This window comes from Misgurnus anguillicaudatus, chromosome 3, assembly GCF_027580225.2.
Source record: "Misgurnus anguillicaudatus chromosome 3, ASM2758022v2, whole genome shotgun sequence".
NCBI classification, from domain to species: domain Eukaryota; kingdom Metazoa; phylum Chordata; class Actinopteri; order Cypriniformes; family Cobitidae; genus Misgurnus; species Misgurnus anguillicaudatus.
This window is the reverse complement of record NC_073339.2, coordinates 43,366,712-43,382,862: the sequence shown is the minus strand read 5'-3', so window position 1 is coordinate 43,382,862 and position 16,151 is coordinate 43,366,712. Positions and strand designations below refer to the sequence as shown.

Sequence of the window (16,151 nt, the reverse complement as noted above, 5' to 3'; positions counted from 1 at the left end):
TTACTTGAGTACATTTTTGCATAAGTACTTGTACTTTTACTTGAGTACAGATTTTGTGTACTCTACCCACCTCTGGGTCAGCTTCATTTTTCACTAAGCTGCCTCATAGTGACACTTTCATTAGGCTCTTTAAAGGTTTGAGAGCATGGCTTCACCAAAATGGTTAGTTCCCACAAAAAAACCAAAAATGCGAATCGGCATCACTGTCTGAAATGCCTAAAAAAATGACGTCTATGTTGAACGAAAATTTGAATTTCAACAAGGGGTGCACTCCAAAATGAAAGGTATTATGATTTTAAAACTCCACTATTATTTTCAACACCCTTGAAATCACATGAACATTTTGCATTTAAATCTTAAAGGGCCATTTCACAAGACTTTTAAGATGTAAAATAAAATAAATATATTGGTGTATCTTTTTAGGTGAGTTTTAGCTCAAAATATCATATAGATCATTTAATATAGCTTGTTAAAATTGCCACTTTGTAGGTGCAAGCAAAAATCTGCCATTTTGGGTGTGTCCTTTTAAATGCAAATGAGCTGATGAAATGCAAACACTGATCACAATGTTTTTTTTTTTTATTGAAACTCAATAGTGCTGTCAATAATTTTCTTTCTTTCTCCCTGCACTAAATGGCAGTGTTGTGGTTGGATAGTGCAGATTAAGGGGTGGTATTATTATAATAAGATCCCCCTATGACATCATAAAGGGAGCCACATTTTTCACATGCTTGCAGAGAATGGTTTACCAAAACTAAGTTACTGGGTTGATATTTTTCACATTTTCTAGGTTGATAGAAGCACTGGGGACCCAATTATTGAACTTAAACATAGAAAAACTCAGATTTTCATTGTATGTCCCCTTTAAAGAAATGGTAGGCAGTGATCAAGATATTAAACAGGATCAGCCACCAGAATCCTTGTGAAGGCCCGTTCATCCTTTGATCCTCTAAGAAACTTAAAGGGATGGCAAGCAATGATCAAGATGTTCAAGATTGGCCACCAGGGATTCCCAGGGGGTGGGGCAAGAGAAAAAGCCTGAGGGGGAGGTGAGCCTATTATAGAAACTTGTCTTAGTATGTCCAAATCCCCGCTCGGATGTATAAAGATATAGAGGGAAGCAAAAACAGATAAAGGACTCAAAAAAGCAGGATGCGTGTGCAGTGGCTCAGAGGAAAACAGCCAGAGGCGTGTTAATAGTTGTCTGGCTCGTGATGACTCATGGAGACCCAGAGGAGTTCGGCTGGTGGTGCGAGGGTACAACGGGTGATGAACAGGAACCAAACACCAACATGACCAGCATGCATCCTGCATAACCAAGTTAGATGAATCATAAATAAAGCTTTGCTATTAATTGCTGATTCAAATATGATATAAGACTTTAACATGGATGAACATCACTTCACTTTCACCTTTAGTTGGATGGATTTTATGGAGCCAAATTGGTTTAGGTTTAGTAAAGAAATCCTTATACTTTCAGAAAAAAAAAAACTAGAACAAGAAGATACAAAAGTTCTCACTGTGGTGGGGCACTTTTGTACCTAAAAGGTACATATTGAGACCTCAAAGGTACAAATGGTTCCCTTAGAGGTACATACTGGCACCCCAAATGTACCAGTGGCGGCTCGTGACTGCTCTTCCAAGGAGTGCAAATTCAAAATAAGTGTTTGGAGTGTCATGTGTGTCGCTCTTGTTTTCAAAATATGTGTTTGTTGCGTCATGTGAACCATGTGCATCATGTGTCTTGTCAAAATAAGTGCCGAAACCGTTTATGATAAAAGATACGCTCACGTTCACAAAATACACGCAAGAGAACAGTAAACTCTGATTACACATGAGATTACGCGAGTATCTGGCAAATGCGAGCGTCTCTTTTATCATAAACCCTTTAGACGCGTCTGCAGCAGGCACTTATTTTGACAAGACACGTGATGCACATAGGTTCACTTGACGTGAAGAACACGTATTTTGAAATGACGAACCACACACATGACAGGCTACATACATGCTGTAACGAGCTTTGCATCGTGCACCCTCGAAAAAATAAGTCACCGGCTGCCACCAAAATGGTATATATTAGGACCTTTACTCTGAGACTGTACATTTAATTTGGCTACCTTTTGACTTTTTCGGGTAAGGAAAGTCTTTTCAGAGACTCTTTATAGCCACCACAAACAATTTTGTTTTGAAAAACATTAATCATGTACAATAAGGATATGTGACCCTAGACCACAGGACCAGTCATAAATCACATGGGTATATGTGTAGCAATAGCCAAAAATACATTGTATGGGTCAGAATGATTAATTTATTGATCATTAGGATATTAAGTATATCATTTCCTACTGTAAATATATCAAAAATGTATTTATCATTAGTAATATGTGTTGCTAAGGTCTTAATTTTGGACAATTTTAAAGGCAATTTTTTTGCATCCTCAGATTCCAGATTTTTTAATAGTACAACCCCAAAACAGAAAAAGCTGGGACACTGTAGAAATTGCGAGCAAAAAAGGAATGGAATAATTTACAAATCTCATACATTTATATTTTATTCACAGTAGAATATAGATAACATATCAAATGTTGCAAGTAAGATATTTTGAAATGTCATGCCAAATATTGCCTCATTTTGGATTTCATGAGAGCTACACATTTCAAAAAAAGTTGGGACAGGTAGCAATAAGAGGCCAGGAAATTTTGATGTACATATAAGGAACAGTTGAAAGACCAATTTGCAACTTATTAGGTCAATTGGCAACATGATTGGGTATAAAAAGAGCCTCCCAGAGTGGCAGTGTCTCTCAGAGGTCAAGATGGGCAGAGAATCACCAATTCCCCCAATACTGCGGCGAAAAATAGTTTTCTGAGTTTCTCCGAGAAAAATTGCAATGAGATTGAAGTTATCATCATCTACAGTGCATAATATCATTCAAAGATTCTGAGAATCTGGAACAATCTCTGTGAGTAAGGGTCAAGACCGGAAAACCATACCGGATGCCCGTGATCTTCGGGCCCTAAGACATCACTGCATCACATACAGGAATGCTACTGTAATGGAAATCATAACATGGGCTCAGGAATACTTCCAGAAAACATTGTCAGTGAACACAATCCACCGTGTCATTCGCTGTTGCCAGCTAAAACTCTGTAGGTCAAAAAAGAAGCCATATCTAAACATGATCCAGAAGCACAGGCGTTTTCCCTGGGCAACGCTCATTTAAAATAGACTTTGGTAAAGTGGAAAACTGTTCTGTGGTCCAACGAATCAAAATTTGAAGTTCTTTTTGAAAAACTGGGATGCCATTTCATCAGGACTAAAGAGGACAAGGACAACCCAAGTTGTTATTAGCGTTCTTTTCAGAAGCCTGCATCTCTGATGGTATGGTGTTGCTAGAGTGCATGTGGCATGGGCAGCTTACACATCTGGAAAGGCACCATCAATGCTGAAAGGTTTATCCAAGTTCTAGATACATATGATCCCATTCAGACGTCGTCTCTTTCAGGGAAGGCCTTGCATTTTCCAACATGACAATGCCAGACCACATACTGCATCAATTACAACATCAAGACTGCGTAGAAGAAGGATCTGAGTACTGAAATGGCCAGCCTGCAGTCCAGATCTTTCACCCATAGAAAACATTTGGTGCATCATAAAGAGGAAGATGCGACAAAGAACACCTAAGACAGTTGAGCAACTAGAAGCCTGTAATAGACAAGAATGGGACAACATTCCTATTCCTAAACATTGGTCCTCCTCCAGCTGTTCCTTATATGTACATTAAAATTTTCTGGCCTCTTATTGCTACCTGTCCCAACTTTTTTTGGAATGTGCAGCTCTCATGAAATCCAAAATGAGCCAACATTCGGCACGACATTTCAAAATGTATCACTCTCAACACCTGATTTGTTATCTATATTCTACTGTGAATAAAATATAAGTTCACGAGACCTGCAAACCATTCCATTCCTCTTCTACTCACAATCTCCACTGTGTCCGAACTTTCTCTGTTTTGGGGTTGTAGTATTTCGGCCAAATATGATCAAATCCCAATAAACCATACAGCAATGGAAAGCTTATTTATAAAGTCCATAAAAATAAGACCCTTGACTGGTTTTATGGTCCAGGGTCACATATAGGGTCAGTCGTGATTTTGTGTTGCCTTCAATGAAATAACAACGCTGACAGCTCATCTGAAGTGTTTTGCTAAAAAACTGCGTCTGAATGTTGTTGTCACTATCAAAACTGTACAGCATGTACCTGACCTTTGATTCTGCGTAGGTTGATATCTCAGGATCTTGACTTTACCCTATTCATTCTTCAGACAGATTCTTTGCTTTCTTCGGTTGGCAGTATGTAGATCCTTCAAAGACACCGATGAGTTCTTCACTTTCATGTTTTCTTTTTGCTTTCTTCATTGTGATGAGGTGGTCGCCCCGGCATCTTTAGAGCGGGTGTGAGGTTACAGGGGTCTTTGAGTGTTTAGTGGTTTGAGAATCCACACTACAATTTGACTGTCACAAGAAAGATTATATCAGGGAGAAAGAAGAAATATAAGGATGAAAGAGCAGCAGTAAGAGACCATTAGCCTTGAGTCACATTTGACATGTAACAAAATGCATAATTGCAACAATCAAACAATCCTAAGGTTGAAGTGTTTTTCTTTCAATGATAAAATGCTTCATCCTACAGTAAATAGTTTAAAGATTATGCAGACTTTAACGACCTTGCATGACTTCTGTATTTAATAGGTGTTTTGTAGAGTTTATTCATATTTGTATTAAGTATTAAACTATAAGTATAAAATTACTTTGGTTTCCTATCGAAGTATATCAGTGAGAAATCTGCATTTGAACCATTAGTCTAGCTTTTATTAAACTCGAGAGCATGCAAAGCATCAAACAATACAAGGATGTACTTGAAAATCTCAATAGTCCCTGACATCGTGTTTCAACCCAGCATTGCGGAAAGTTTTTAATGGCTCCGCAACCCTTCATAAAACACAAAAGTATATACTTCATAACTCTCATTTCAGCAAGAAAAGGCACACTTATTGGAAACCGGCAAATCTGAGGTACTGTAACAATCTTCTAGCTTTAAGGTAACTTAAATTTCTTGCCTCGGTTTTTGAATCACATTGTTTCATTTTTACATCCCTTCGGCTTTGTTAGTAGGGTGTGATTCTGCAGCACTAGCCGCGATTGTGCAATTTTAGATATGAGTCTTAAGAGATTAAAGTTTCTCAGGCCCTTGAGATATTCTGCACTTTGGTGATGAATGGATGCTTTGATTACAGCATCACTGTTTCCATGTGCTGGCTTCTCCACACATCTCTGCGAGATGATCAATAGACTTCATAAGCAACTTATGGTACAATATTGGTCGTAATCTTATTTTCTACAGTCCTCCTATCAGTGTTCCTGTGTTTTTGGTTACTGTCTTGCAGTTGACCTCTGCTTTAACCACTGCCTTAGTGGAAGCCACTTTTAACAAAGGCGGAATAATTTCGGCCATAATTTACCCTGATTTACCCCTCCCAAGAAACTAGGACCTTGCTCGGTTCCAATGTTCAACTCAGATTATGCATGCTTGATGTAGGATTTTAAATTGTGAGGATTACATCAGTACTTTCACAATAGCCAGTACGACAGAGGTAAATAACAGATCTTTAAACAAATAATAATAATAATAATAATAGCAGTAATAATAATATTATTATTATTAATAATAATAATAATAATAATAATAATAAAAATATTATAAATAAATGTTACTATATTTGAGAAAATGTATCTCAAATTAACCATAGTTTTGGTCCAGAAAGCATAGTTTAACCGATGTTTGGATCATGCATGTTTGATGTATACATGCTTGACGTATGATTTTTAAATCGGGATGATTACACCAGAACTTATACACCATTATCAATGAGACTGAGGTGAATGACAGATCTTTTAAAATAATAACAATAATATATATTATTATATATATTATAATAATAATTATAATATATAATAAAATCTATAATTATTATAATAATAAAATAATATAAAAACTGGTTACTATTTTTAAACAATAGTTACCACAAATTAGCCATAGTTTTGGTACAGTAAGCATAGTTTAACCATGATTCAGTGGTACAATTAATTAATATGCCAAAAATCAAAGCTATGCTACAACAGTTTTACTAAAATAAAACCAGATAATGGATCAAAAAAATCATGAATTATGAGATGAAACTGAAATTTCATGGATAAATTCAAATTCTGTATTGTACAATGGCCGCCTTTAAAAAATATTTGAATAAAATTCCTAATCCACAATATCATGTCTGAAGACATATTGGTGTGGTTTCCCAGACAAAGATTATCTTAAACCAAGGCTAGGTCTTAGTTTAATTAGGAAATATAACTGGTTTTAACAAACATGCCTTACTAAAACATTATTGAAATGCATTTTTAGGCAAAACAAAGGGCACTAATGTATTTTAAGATATGTCAGTGTAAGTTGTTTTTAGTTTGGACAGCTCTTACATTTATTTTAGTCTAGGACTAGTCTAATCTCTGTCCCAGAAACCACCCCATTGTCTCAGCTTTCAAATAAGATTATGCAAGTGTTTTAGATTCCTGTCATGAAGCGAGTGTTATTTTTCGCATTTTGGTTGAATCCTGTTGAGTTTGCTCCCTAAAGCCCCAGCATCGTGTTCCTTGCCACATTTGCTGAATCCACAACTCTGCGTTGACTAATTTATTCATTATGTTACACAAACATCATTCTAACCTCACAGTTTGCACCCTCATATGTATGCCTGTTCACATCCCCAGCGGTTGTGTATTAATTCGATAGCCTTGATGTGAAGCGTACTCTCGCTCGCCCCCACCGAGGCTCCTGGGTCGGTCTGTCCAGATCTCGGCACACAGCCTTGGCCGCTCACTTAATGATCATTTCTTGCTTCTGAGCTGCTGCTGTCCATGAACCCAAGGTTGAGTCTGATTGGATGGCCTGGTTTGATCCAGCTGGGCCCTCTGTATTGTTCAGACTTACAAGAAAACCGTCTTGCAGACAAGTTTTGATGCTTTTCAGTTTTGAGGACATGCTGTTTGCACACGTACGCTTGAGAGCCTCTAAAATTTGTGGAGTTACTTGAGATTTCAAGGCAGATGTGCTGTCTGTAATGATGTCATTGGAATTCAATTCATTTGACTTTTTTTTCTGCAGTGCTTGCAACAATTTAACATTTACAGCAAATACTTATGATTACAGACAGTACAGACATATATAAAAGAGAGTTATACAATACATGTCCATGGTATTATTGCAAAATACCTGTAGAATAGCAACACCAAATTTGTAGTTAAAAACAAGCAAGCATGTCTATCAGGATTTATTCAAATTCACTAAATAACTTTTTCATTTTGTGCATGATGCTTTAATGCACAGTATTAAAATAAATCTTGGTAATTTTTTATCATAATGTATAGCTTTACCTATTCAAGATTTAAGGTTTTACCGTGCACAACATGCATACACATTCATGTTAGTTATATACATTTTGTGAAATTAAATGAAATCTGGCAAAGATTAAAGACTAAGTGTAAGATAAAACAAAAATATATGATAAAAGAATAGAATGAAAAAAGGAAAGTTGGACTCTACTTGAATAAAATTACTTTAATTTGTAACACATACAATTTTACATTTTACAACACGTTTTTCAACTTATTTTTTTGCACTTTAAGTGAAAATGTAAGATAATAAAATGTGCTTTAATTTGTAACAACAAAAAAATGTAAGCTTTTTGAACTTAAAAAAGTGAACTTCAAGTGAAAATTTTAAGTGTTACAGATTTTTTTTAATAGATAGAACTTTTTACAGCGTAAGAAAAAAGTAGTACAATTAAATTAAATCTGGCAAATGCTACACAGTTAAAAAGTCCAGCATGAATTTAAAACGACTTGGTTTTGCAAGTCAATTTAACTTGCTATTTTAAGCAATTATAATTTTCACGTTTAGCGCCACGTTGTTTAAATAGCAAATGCATTTGCGCCGAGGCGTGTTCAGGCGCATTTTTGGTGTGTTGCTATTTTGAGGCAACTAAAATAGACTACGCCATTGACCAACTAAAACCTGCTCTAAAGTCTAAAGTAAATGGCGCAATATGTTTTTTGTTATTTAAATAGTGCGTTAGAAATATGCGCCTACTGTATAAACGGGACGACAACGCGGGTTTGCTTATCACATACATGAATGCGCAGCAGCACAAAAACGCTTTTAAATATGAATGATTAAAAGATTGAAATGTAAAATATTATCATTAAGTCTCTTGGACATAAATGAGGACCGATTATGAGAAGTTAGAAGGCTTTGCTTTAAACAAATGCATCTAGAAAAAACTACTTCCCATATACTGTAAATACGTTCTTGCTTAATGAATGTTTGTTTTTACCTCTGAATTTTGTTTCATGTTGACTTCCAAAAAGGATGAAAGCTGGCAGTTAATAGTAAATCTTGTGCTTTCACTGACTAGAGATATCTGATCTAAGCTTTTTTCAAGGCTGTATAAGAGATTTGCATTATATAAGACTTCCTTTACAACTACTCCATCCATCAACAAGCAAATGCGCCAAAGCCGAAGGAAAAACAAGAAAATGCATTAGAGATGTCTTTCTTGCTTTTTAAACAGAACATCTAAGTCAATAAAGTGCTCCCATTTTGCACTTCAGTGTCTGTCTTAGCATATCTATATACTGTAGTGCGTAGCTGAAATAAAGCACATGCATATTTATCTTTCCAAAGCTGTCACCACTCACCCTTAAAACTGATATTTATAAGTACTTTGATTTTATTTCCAAAGCTATTGTAATAATATTACTTCTTGAATATGAAATTATGTTGGCAAATTTTGTTTTTCCAACCATCAGTCAAGAACAATAGGGGGACGGTAGGAGTGCATTGTGGGTAATAATTGGTTTGCCTCTGAATCTCGCGAAAAAACAAAGGCTGTTCATTGGAGCCGAATGTGATTAAAACAACCCTCCGAGGATTTCCTGCAGTGGGCATATAAAGAGATCTCTTGACTCAATTCTGCTGGCAAATTGCATTCTGGGTGTTTTTTCTGTAGTCCCCATTGTTCCTTTAAACCTCTTATGCCCAACACATAGTTTCACTGTTTGATATTTAACATGTTGTCACTGTACACTGTGAAATGAGAAAATTGTCTTCAAATTAAAAACAGTGAGCAGTGTCATTTATTATCAAGGTAACATTGACAGATTGTGCACTAGCACAGTGGGCAGCAAGGTGGCTTTTTTGTGTGAAGTTTGCATGTTCTCCCCGTGTCAGTACATGTTTACTCCAGGTACCTCCCACATGCCAAAAACATGCATTGGAGATACCAAATTGCCCTTCCCCAACGTGTGTATGGATAAATCAGTTCTCACCATGAATATACCAATAGATGCTGGAATGATGTGAAGAATAAAGAAAGAAAGAATGAGACCGACTTCAAACATACCAGCTCCTGTGATTCAATTACCTTTTACAAAACCCGAAAAGAATATGTGAGGTGCACCTGTGAGCTGGTTCTTACAGGGCTCTTTTAGCATATACTCTGTGTGATGGCAGCCATATCACCACTCCGCCGACCGTCCCAGTCCATCCTCATGAGACCCGGCTGTTGTTGTTCTGCTGGGTGTGATTTCTGGGCTATCACCACAAACCAAACTCCCCTCCCCTTGTGACTGAATAATGAGACGAGTCGGGAATGTAGACGGGCGGCTGAATGATGGAGAGCAGCGGCGATGAAGGGCTGTGAAACGTGATGCTACTCTGAAGAGGATATTAGCGGAAATGGTACTAAGCAAGCGCGAGACTGGAGAGGGGAAATTACATTAGCATTTACTTTATATAAATGGATTGACTCCAAACATCTCTCATTTTTATTATACACAGAGACCATATTTTTGAGCACCAGTTTTGGGCTCTGTTGATAGTCTCTGAAAATATAATAAGGAATTGCAAAGTAGCTTCCTAATACTCGGCAGTCAATCGTGCCATTTTTGGAGTAGGTAAACGTGTTTCGCTTGTTGGTTCGAGTCTTGTAAGGAATAAGCCCTGACCCTTACGCAAAGCACTTAACCATTTTATTAAAGGAGATTGAAAGACCCCTCGATAGCCGTTTAGCAGACATTTTCAATACAGGACTCTAAAGGTAGAACGACTATTAAGGGGTCTGGGTTTCGGCTGCCATCTTGGTAAGATGCCATAAAAGACCACTCTGAGTGGCAAAAGACAGCAACTGATATACAGTATGTCTAAAACATTGTATTACCATGGTACTGTACACTTCCAAAAATACATAGCATTCCCAGATAGCAAGCCACCATTGAAACAATGTAAAAACTAGTTGATTGAATCAATATCATGTTTGCACCCTATATCACGTTTGGTTTTAACAAACCACCATTATGGTGATCAGTGTTTTCTTAAGTCTGACCCTTGACTTTTGTATTGTAATAATAAGTTTTAAAAATGCATCTGCTATTGAAAAGAAACAACAACAACACATGTCTAATGTGATCAAGTAATTTAAGTGTTGTAGTGTTGTGCTATAATTAAGTCCCCAGTGCTTCTATCAAACAAGAAAAGGTGAAAAGATCAACCCAGTAACTTTTTTTGTTTTGTTTTGTGATGCAGGTAACAAGTGAATTGCAATAATACCGCCCCTTAAATCTGCAGTATCCAACCACTGCACTGCCATTTAGTGCAGCGAGAAAGAGAGAAAAAAAATACTTGACAGCGCAAATGAGTTTCAATTTTCAACAAACCACCACGATCAGTGTTTGCTTTTTATCATCTCATTTGCATTTTAAAGGACACACCCAAAATCCTATTTTTACTCTTATAAAGTGGCAATTTAAACATGCTATATAAATGATCTTTGGGGTATTTTGAGCTAAAACTTCACATATGTACTCTGGGAACACCAAAGAGTTATTTTACATCTTAAAAAAAGTATTGTGAAATGTCCCCTTTTAAACAACATTTCCATGTAATGTATCTTGTGTACAGTCCATCAAAAGGTATCGTTTATGACAAAAAAGTCAGGGTTAATATGCTGCTCTACTCATCGAATTTGGCCAAAAAACATTTTCTCCACAAACTCCTTAGATAACCGGCCACATAAGATTTATGTCCAAACTCATTCTATTTGACTGTCTTCTTCTGCAGAGCAGATGCACATGTTTTAATGCCAGCAAAAGCTCAAAACATGAAGATACGGAGCTGGCACTCTGAAAGACGACGAAAACAAAGCAATCTTTTACAAAGTTTGAACAGCTGTTATTTATTTATTTATTTTTTTGTTCCCTCGCATATTATTTCTGTTACAGGGACAATGCATCATATTTGTCACAGCGATTCACTGTAAAGTAATAACATTTAAGATGGCTGAAATTTAATCAGAGGCCTTCAACGCAATTACAGTTATCCGCGAGGAGGTCTTCCCCCGCGCAGTCTGCGCTCTCGCATTTGTCATGCAAAACAATCTCTTCACTGCTGTCAGAGAAACTAATGGAAAACATTGGAATTTCTTTCACAGTTTCGTGTAATGACAAATTTCCATCTTTTAGCCAAAGAAGAATATTTTCTGTCGCATTAGTCGGAAAATGGGGGTGCGGCTTTTGTTATGAATATATGTTTATATATATGTATATGTGTGTGTGTGTGTGTGTGTGTGTGTGTGTGTGTGTATAAATATATATGAGTTTGGTTCCAAAACGCAATAAATCCATTTTGACAAATTTCGGTAAAAACGTGTTTTCTATACCAAGAAAGTGACAAGATGAAAACCATTATTTTTCTGTTACAAACTTTCGCATAGCGTCTTTAGGTTATAAAAACATAAAAAATTCAATTCCAAAACTTGATTTTCAAAGATTTATTATAAAAACAATTTTTTTCCAAAATGCTATAAGTCTATTGAATCAATGTATAAATGTGCATTCATCTTTGCCATTTTATATTCATTTAGTTGACTAGTGGTATACACCGATTGAAAATAAACAGTAATGGCATTAATCAAAACACTTACTTTGTCATATTAAGAACACTGTCATTGCTGTGGTTATACTTAACATCGATCACAGCGATCAGCTGTAAAATGTTTTGATCCTGCTAGATTTTCATTGATTTTGTGCTGTAATTTGTGGAGCGGATTTATTGCGTTCTGGGAAAAAAGGGAGAAAAGATGACAGAATAACATGGCGGATATTGTATTTTGTGTAAAATTATGAATTTTCTTTTAAATACTGACCTGATATAATACTGTTTTTGGCAGTAACTCATTTTTTATATATATACATACACTTAAACCCTTTTCAGCAAACTCCAAGTGCATGGAAAACAAATGTGAAACAACCATGAATCACATTCATACTTGTGTCCAACTGAGTTTCATCATTTGCAGTGTTGCATCTTTAGTGATTTTGCAACTGTTTACTATGTCTAGTCCAAAGAAGTGGATTTTTTAGAAGTGGATTTTTTTGCCAAAAACACTTGCATGCATTTAGAGGGTTTTGCAGCAAAATACAGTCAAATTTGTTAAATACCACTGAAATGACAATCACTGATTAATATATTTTTCATTGTCATTAAAGTCAAATTATTGAACCTTAATATTAGATCCTGATGCTTGTTTATATATAAAAAAAAACATGTCAGACGCACTTAGAGGGATTTGCATCTGAACTCTTTATTATACTAACACAGTGTTATTATTCATGTAGGTTTATACCTGATATTAATGCAGTATTTCAGATTGCATGCCCTCAATGCCCTCATTTGTTGCAGCATTCATAGCTGTGGCCACTTACACTACAGATGTGAGTGCCGTCCTTTAATTCACTCCTCATTGTCGAAAAGTAGAACCATGTTGTTGTGTCTTGTGCTTTTAGTCAAGCTTTTGTTCGAGATTTCCCAGAATTCAACTGAATCAGACTATCAATACACACCATGATGTTACTCCGCAGAAGGAAGAATGTTTACCAAAGCAGTATTTCTGTGTAACAGACATTTAAATTAGAAAAGGTCTCTGAGCTGAATCTGTAAGTTACTAAACAGAAAATGTTTAATCTTTAAGGCTGCATTCTAATAAAATGTGTAAAGATCACATTTAATGTGCTGTACCTTATAGCTAGGGTTAGAGATTTAGAAAACCTAAAGATTTTCAGATTTTTGTTTGGCAGATTATAATATAGATTGATAAAGGGAATTAAACATTTTCTATACACCAGAATATCAAATACTTGAAGGTGGACTCTTTTTTTATAAATCACATGTTTAATATAGCTACTGTACCACAACACATGATGCGCAGACAGCTACAATAACAAATCCCAGATAGCAAGCAACCATTAAAACAATGTTTAAAATTGTTGATTTGTCAATGTTAATCCCATTGAATCAACATCACGATTGCACCCTCCGTTAATATTGAAAAATGTGAAATTTTAATAAACCACCTTCATGGTGATCAGTGTTTGCTTCAGATGAACCCATTAATCTTTCTTTTCTCAGTGTTTATGTAGAAACAGATGTGCATTGAAAAAGAAAGATGTGTTTTAAAGTTAAGCTAAAAATGGTTGGTTTTTATGAAGATGTGAAGATGATATAAAATTAAGCTGCTTTACATGATGATGTTGATTATTTTATGCACTGTGACAAGGTAAACAGAAAAACATACTGACACGTTCAGACATCATCACTCATACTACAAATCTCCACAATGGTGACAGTCAGCAAACTAATTCAGATAAAATGATCAACTGCAATGCATACTGGGAGTCATGGAGGAAAGGGCCTAACTAAAGCAAACACTAATTACCATAATGGTGGTTTGTTGAAATGTCAATGTTTTTTTTTTCAATATTAATGGAGGGTGCAAACGTGATATTGATTCAATGGGATTAACATTGAAATGTCAATGTTTTTTAACATTGTTTCAATGATAAAACATAAACATTTTAGATGCATTAGAAAGAGCTGATTGTTTATGGGAATACACCCAGGAGCTTACTGTACGTGTATGTGTGTGTTTGGATGTGTATCAAGCCATATTTTCTTCCAGACTCACTCATTGTGTTTGGGAAACATGGTACAATACAAAAAGCCAACCATGCAAGGTGTCTGATACTTGCTTTCACTCTCACATACAGGAGTTTGGCACTGGAGAGAGACAGACAGGCTGATCGTGATAAAACCTCATCATTTACAAATGCCAATCGTGGATGCACTTAAATTAAATCTATTCTTAATCATAATTACATGCAGAGAATGAGACGGGCAAATTGAACTGTCTGGCCTCATATCTCTGCTCATGTAACTCGCACATGCTCGCAAACGTGACACTTTATAAACATCTGAATGATGCAGGAGCGAAACTTTTTGCTTAACAGAAATATACATTTTTTAAATAAATAATCTATACGCCCATACTGCATCATTATAAACATGTTCTGTTGTAATGGATCTGTCAGACTGAGCTCGAGTGTATTAAGTTCTGTATGATAAAATGCTTTCATGTTTATTATCACACACAACAAGCTATTCTGCTGATATTCACAGTGCCCCCAAAGAGTGTTTGGACAAGACTTAAAAGATTTAACATGCAAGAATGCCAATGCATTAACAAAATATCATGGCCATTTATTTGGAATTAAGTTTATTTAACTAAGTTGTAGTTCAGCAATCAGCACGAAGAGGTATCTAAAACTCAGAGCACTCCACTTAGACAGCACACCAAATTTCTCATTCCCTATCGATTACATTTTCTGGTTTGATTGAAGCCCTAAGGACCCAATTATAGCACTTAAACGTGGAAAAAGTCAGATTTTTACATTATGACCCCCTTAAAGGCAATTTCATATTCCAGATTTTTTCCTTATTTATTCAACTTTTAGATGATCTGTAAATCTCAGTTTCAAAAAATTGACCCTTGTGAAAAATTGTCTTATTATTTGATATTTCTCATTAATGTATGTCTAAATACTAAATACTTTTTGGTAGGGCTGCACGATAAATCGCATGTGTTTGTCACGCGCATCTCGTCAGTAATGCCGGTTCCTTGATTAGTATTAAATCGCTATCAGCTGTTTTCAGATGGAGCAGCTTTAACTACACAGAGCCGTAGTTCACTGACAATCGGGGCAATTTCGCATTAATTATCGGGGACGTATCGCCTGCCATATGTATGCGATATGCCCGGCTTGTCAGGGAACTACGGCTCTGTGCAGTTAATGTCGTGCCATCTGAAATAAGCTGTTGGCGATTTAATACTAATCAAGGAACCGGCATTACTGACGTGATGCGCGTGGTATCGCATGCGATTTATCGTGCAGCCCTACTTTTTGGGGAAACTGTTTACATTTACATTTTTATTATTATCACTTTTATTCAAAGCAATTTTACAAATGAGAAAATAAAGCAAGGAACATAAGGGGGAATGGGAAATGACTACATTTCAAAATAATACAAATTTATTTATATAGTGTCTTTCATAATTGTTTAATTGTTCCAAAGCAGCTTAACGCTGATAGACATCTGCTGGGTATAACAATGATGGGAGGCCAGTCAATCAAAACTTCAAAATAAGAGTCCAAAGACAATTAGAAATATGACAGAACCATTATTATGATCTATAAACTGATAACATTTCTATTTTTTACCAGAAATCTTGAATGGAGGTGTGTATGTGGATCAGAACAAGTTCTTGTGCCACGCTGACACCATCCACTGGCATGACATCATCAAGAACCCACGGTCTGAACTTCTGGTGGTTCCTGCCAACAACAGTGGAAACACATGTGAGTACATCCCTTGATGTACAGTAGTGGCCATTTGCAGCAATTACAGCTGCACATTTCTCTGGCCAAAGGCTTTTCTTTTAAATGTACAAGTGCAGTTTATCCTCCAACTCACCCTTAATTTGCTCAATGGGGTTGAGGTCTTTGAGGGGGCCAGTAAGGACCAAAGTATCTACAAAGTCATCATTATGCTCTATAAACCATAGAATAGAACCATAATAAGGAGATTTAAGTCTGAATTTGAAATCATTTTTTAATTATCTTAGTTGGTCATTATTATGACTGTATAGT

At 36.0% G+C, this 16,151-nt stretch overlaps 1 protein-coding gene across 2 annotated transcripts in view; it reads left to right on the top strand.

Moving 5' to 3' along the window:
* erbb4a (erb-b2 receptor tyrosine kinase 4a) overlaps positions 1 to 16,151 on the top strand; it is a 200,096-nt gene that overhangs the window by 137,864 nt on the left and 46,081 nt on the right. For both annotated transcript variants that reach the window (XM_055206120.2, XM_055206121.2), the window contains exon 4: positions 15,726 to 15,860. In XM_055206120.2, the coding sequence (XP_055062095.2) occupies positions 15,726 to 15,860 (135 nt within the window). The remainder of the gene's footprint in view (positions 1 to 15,725; positions 15,861 to 16,151) is intronic.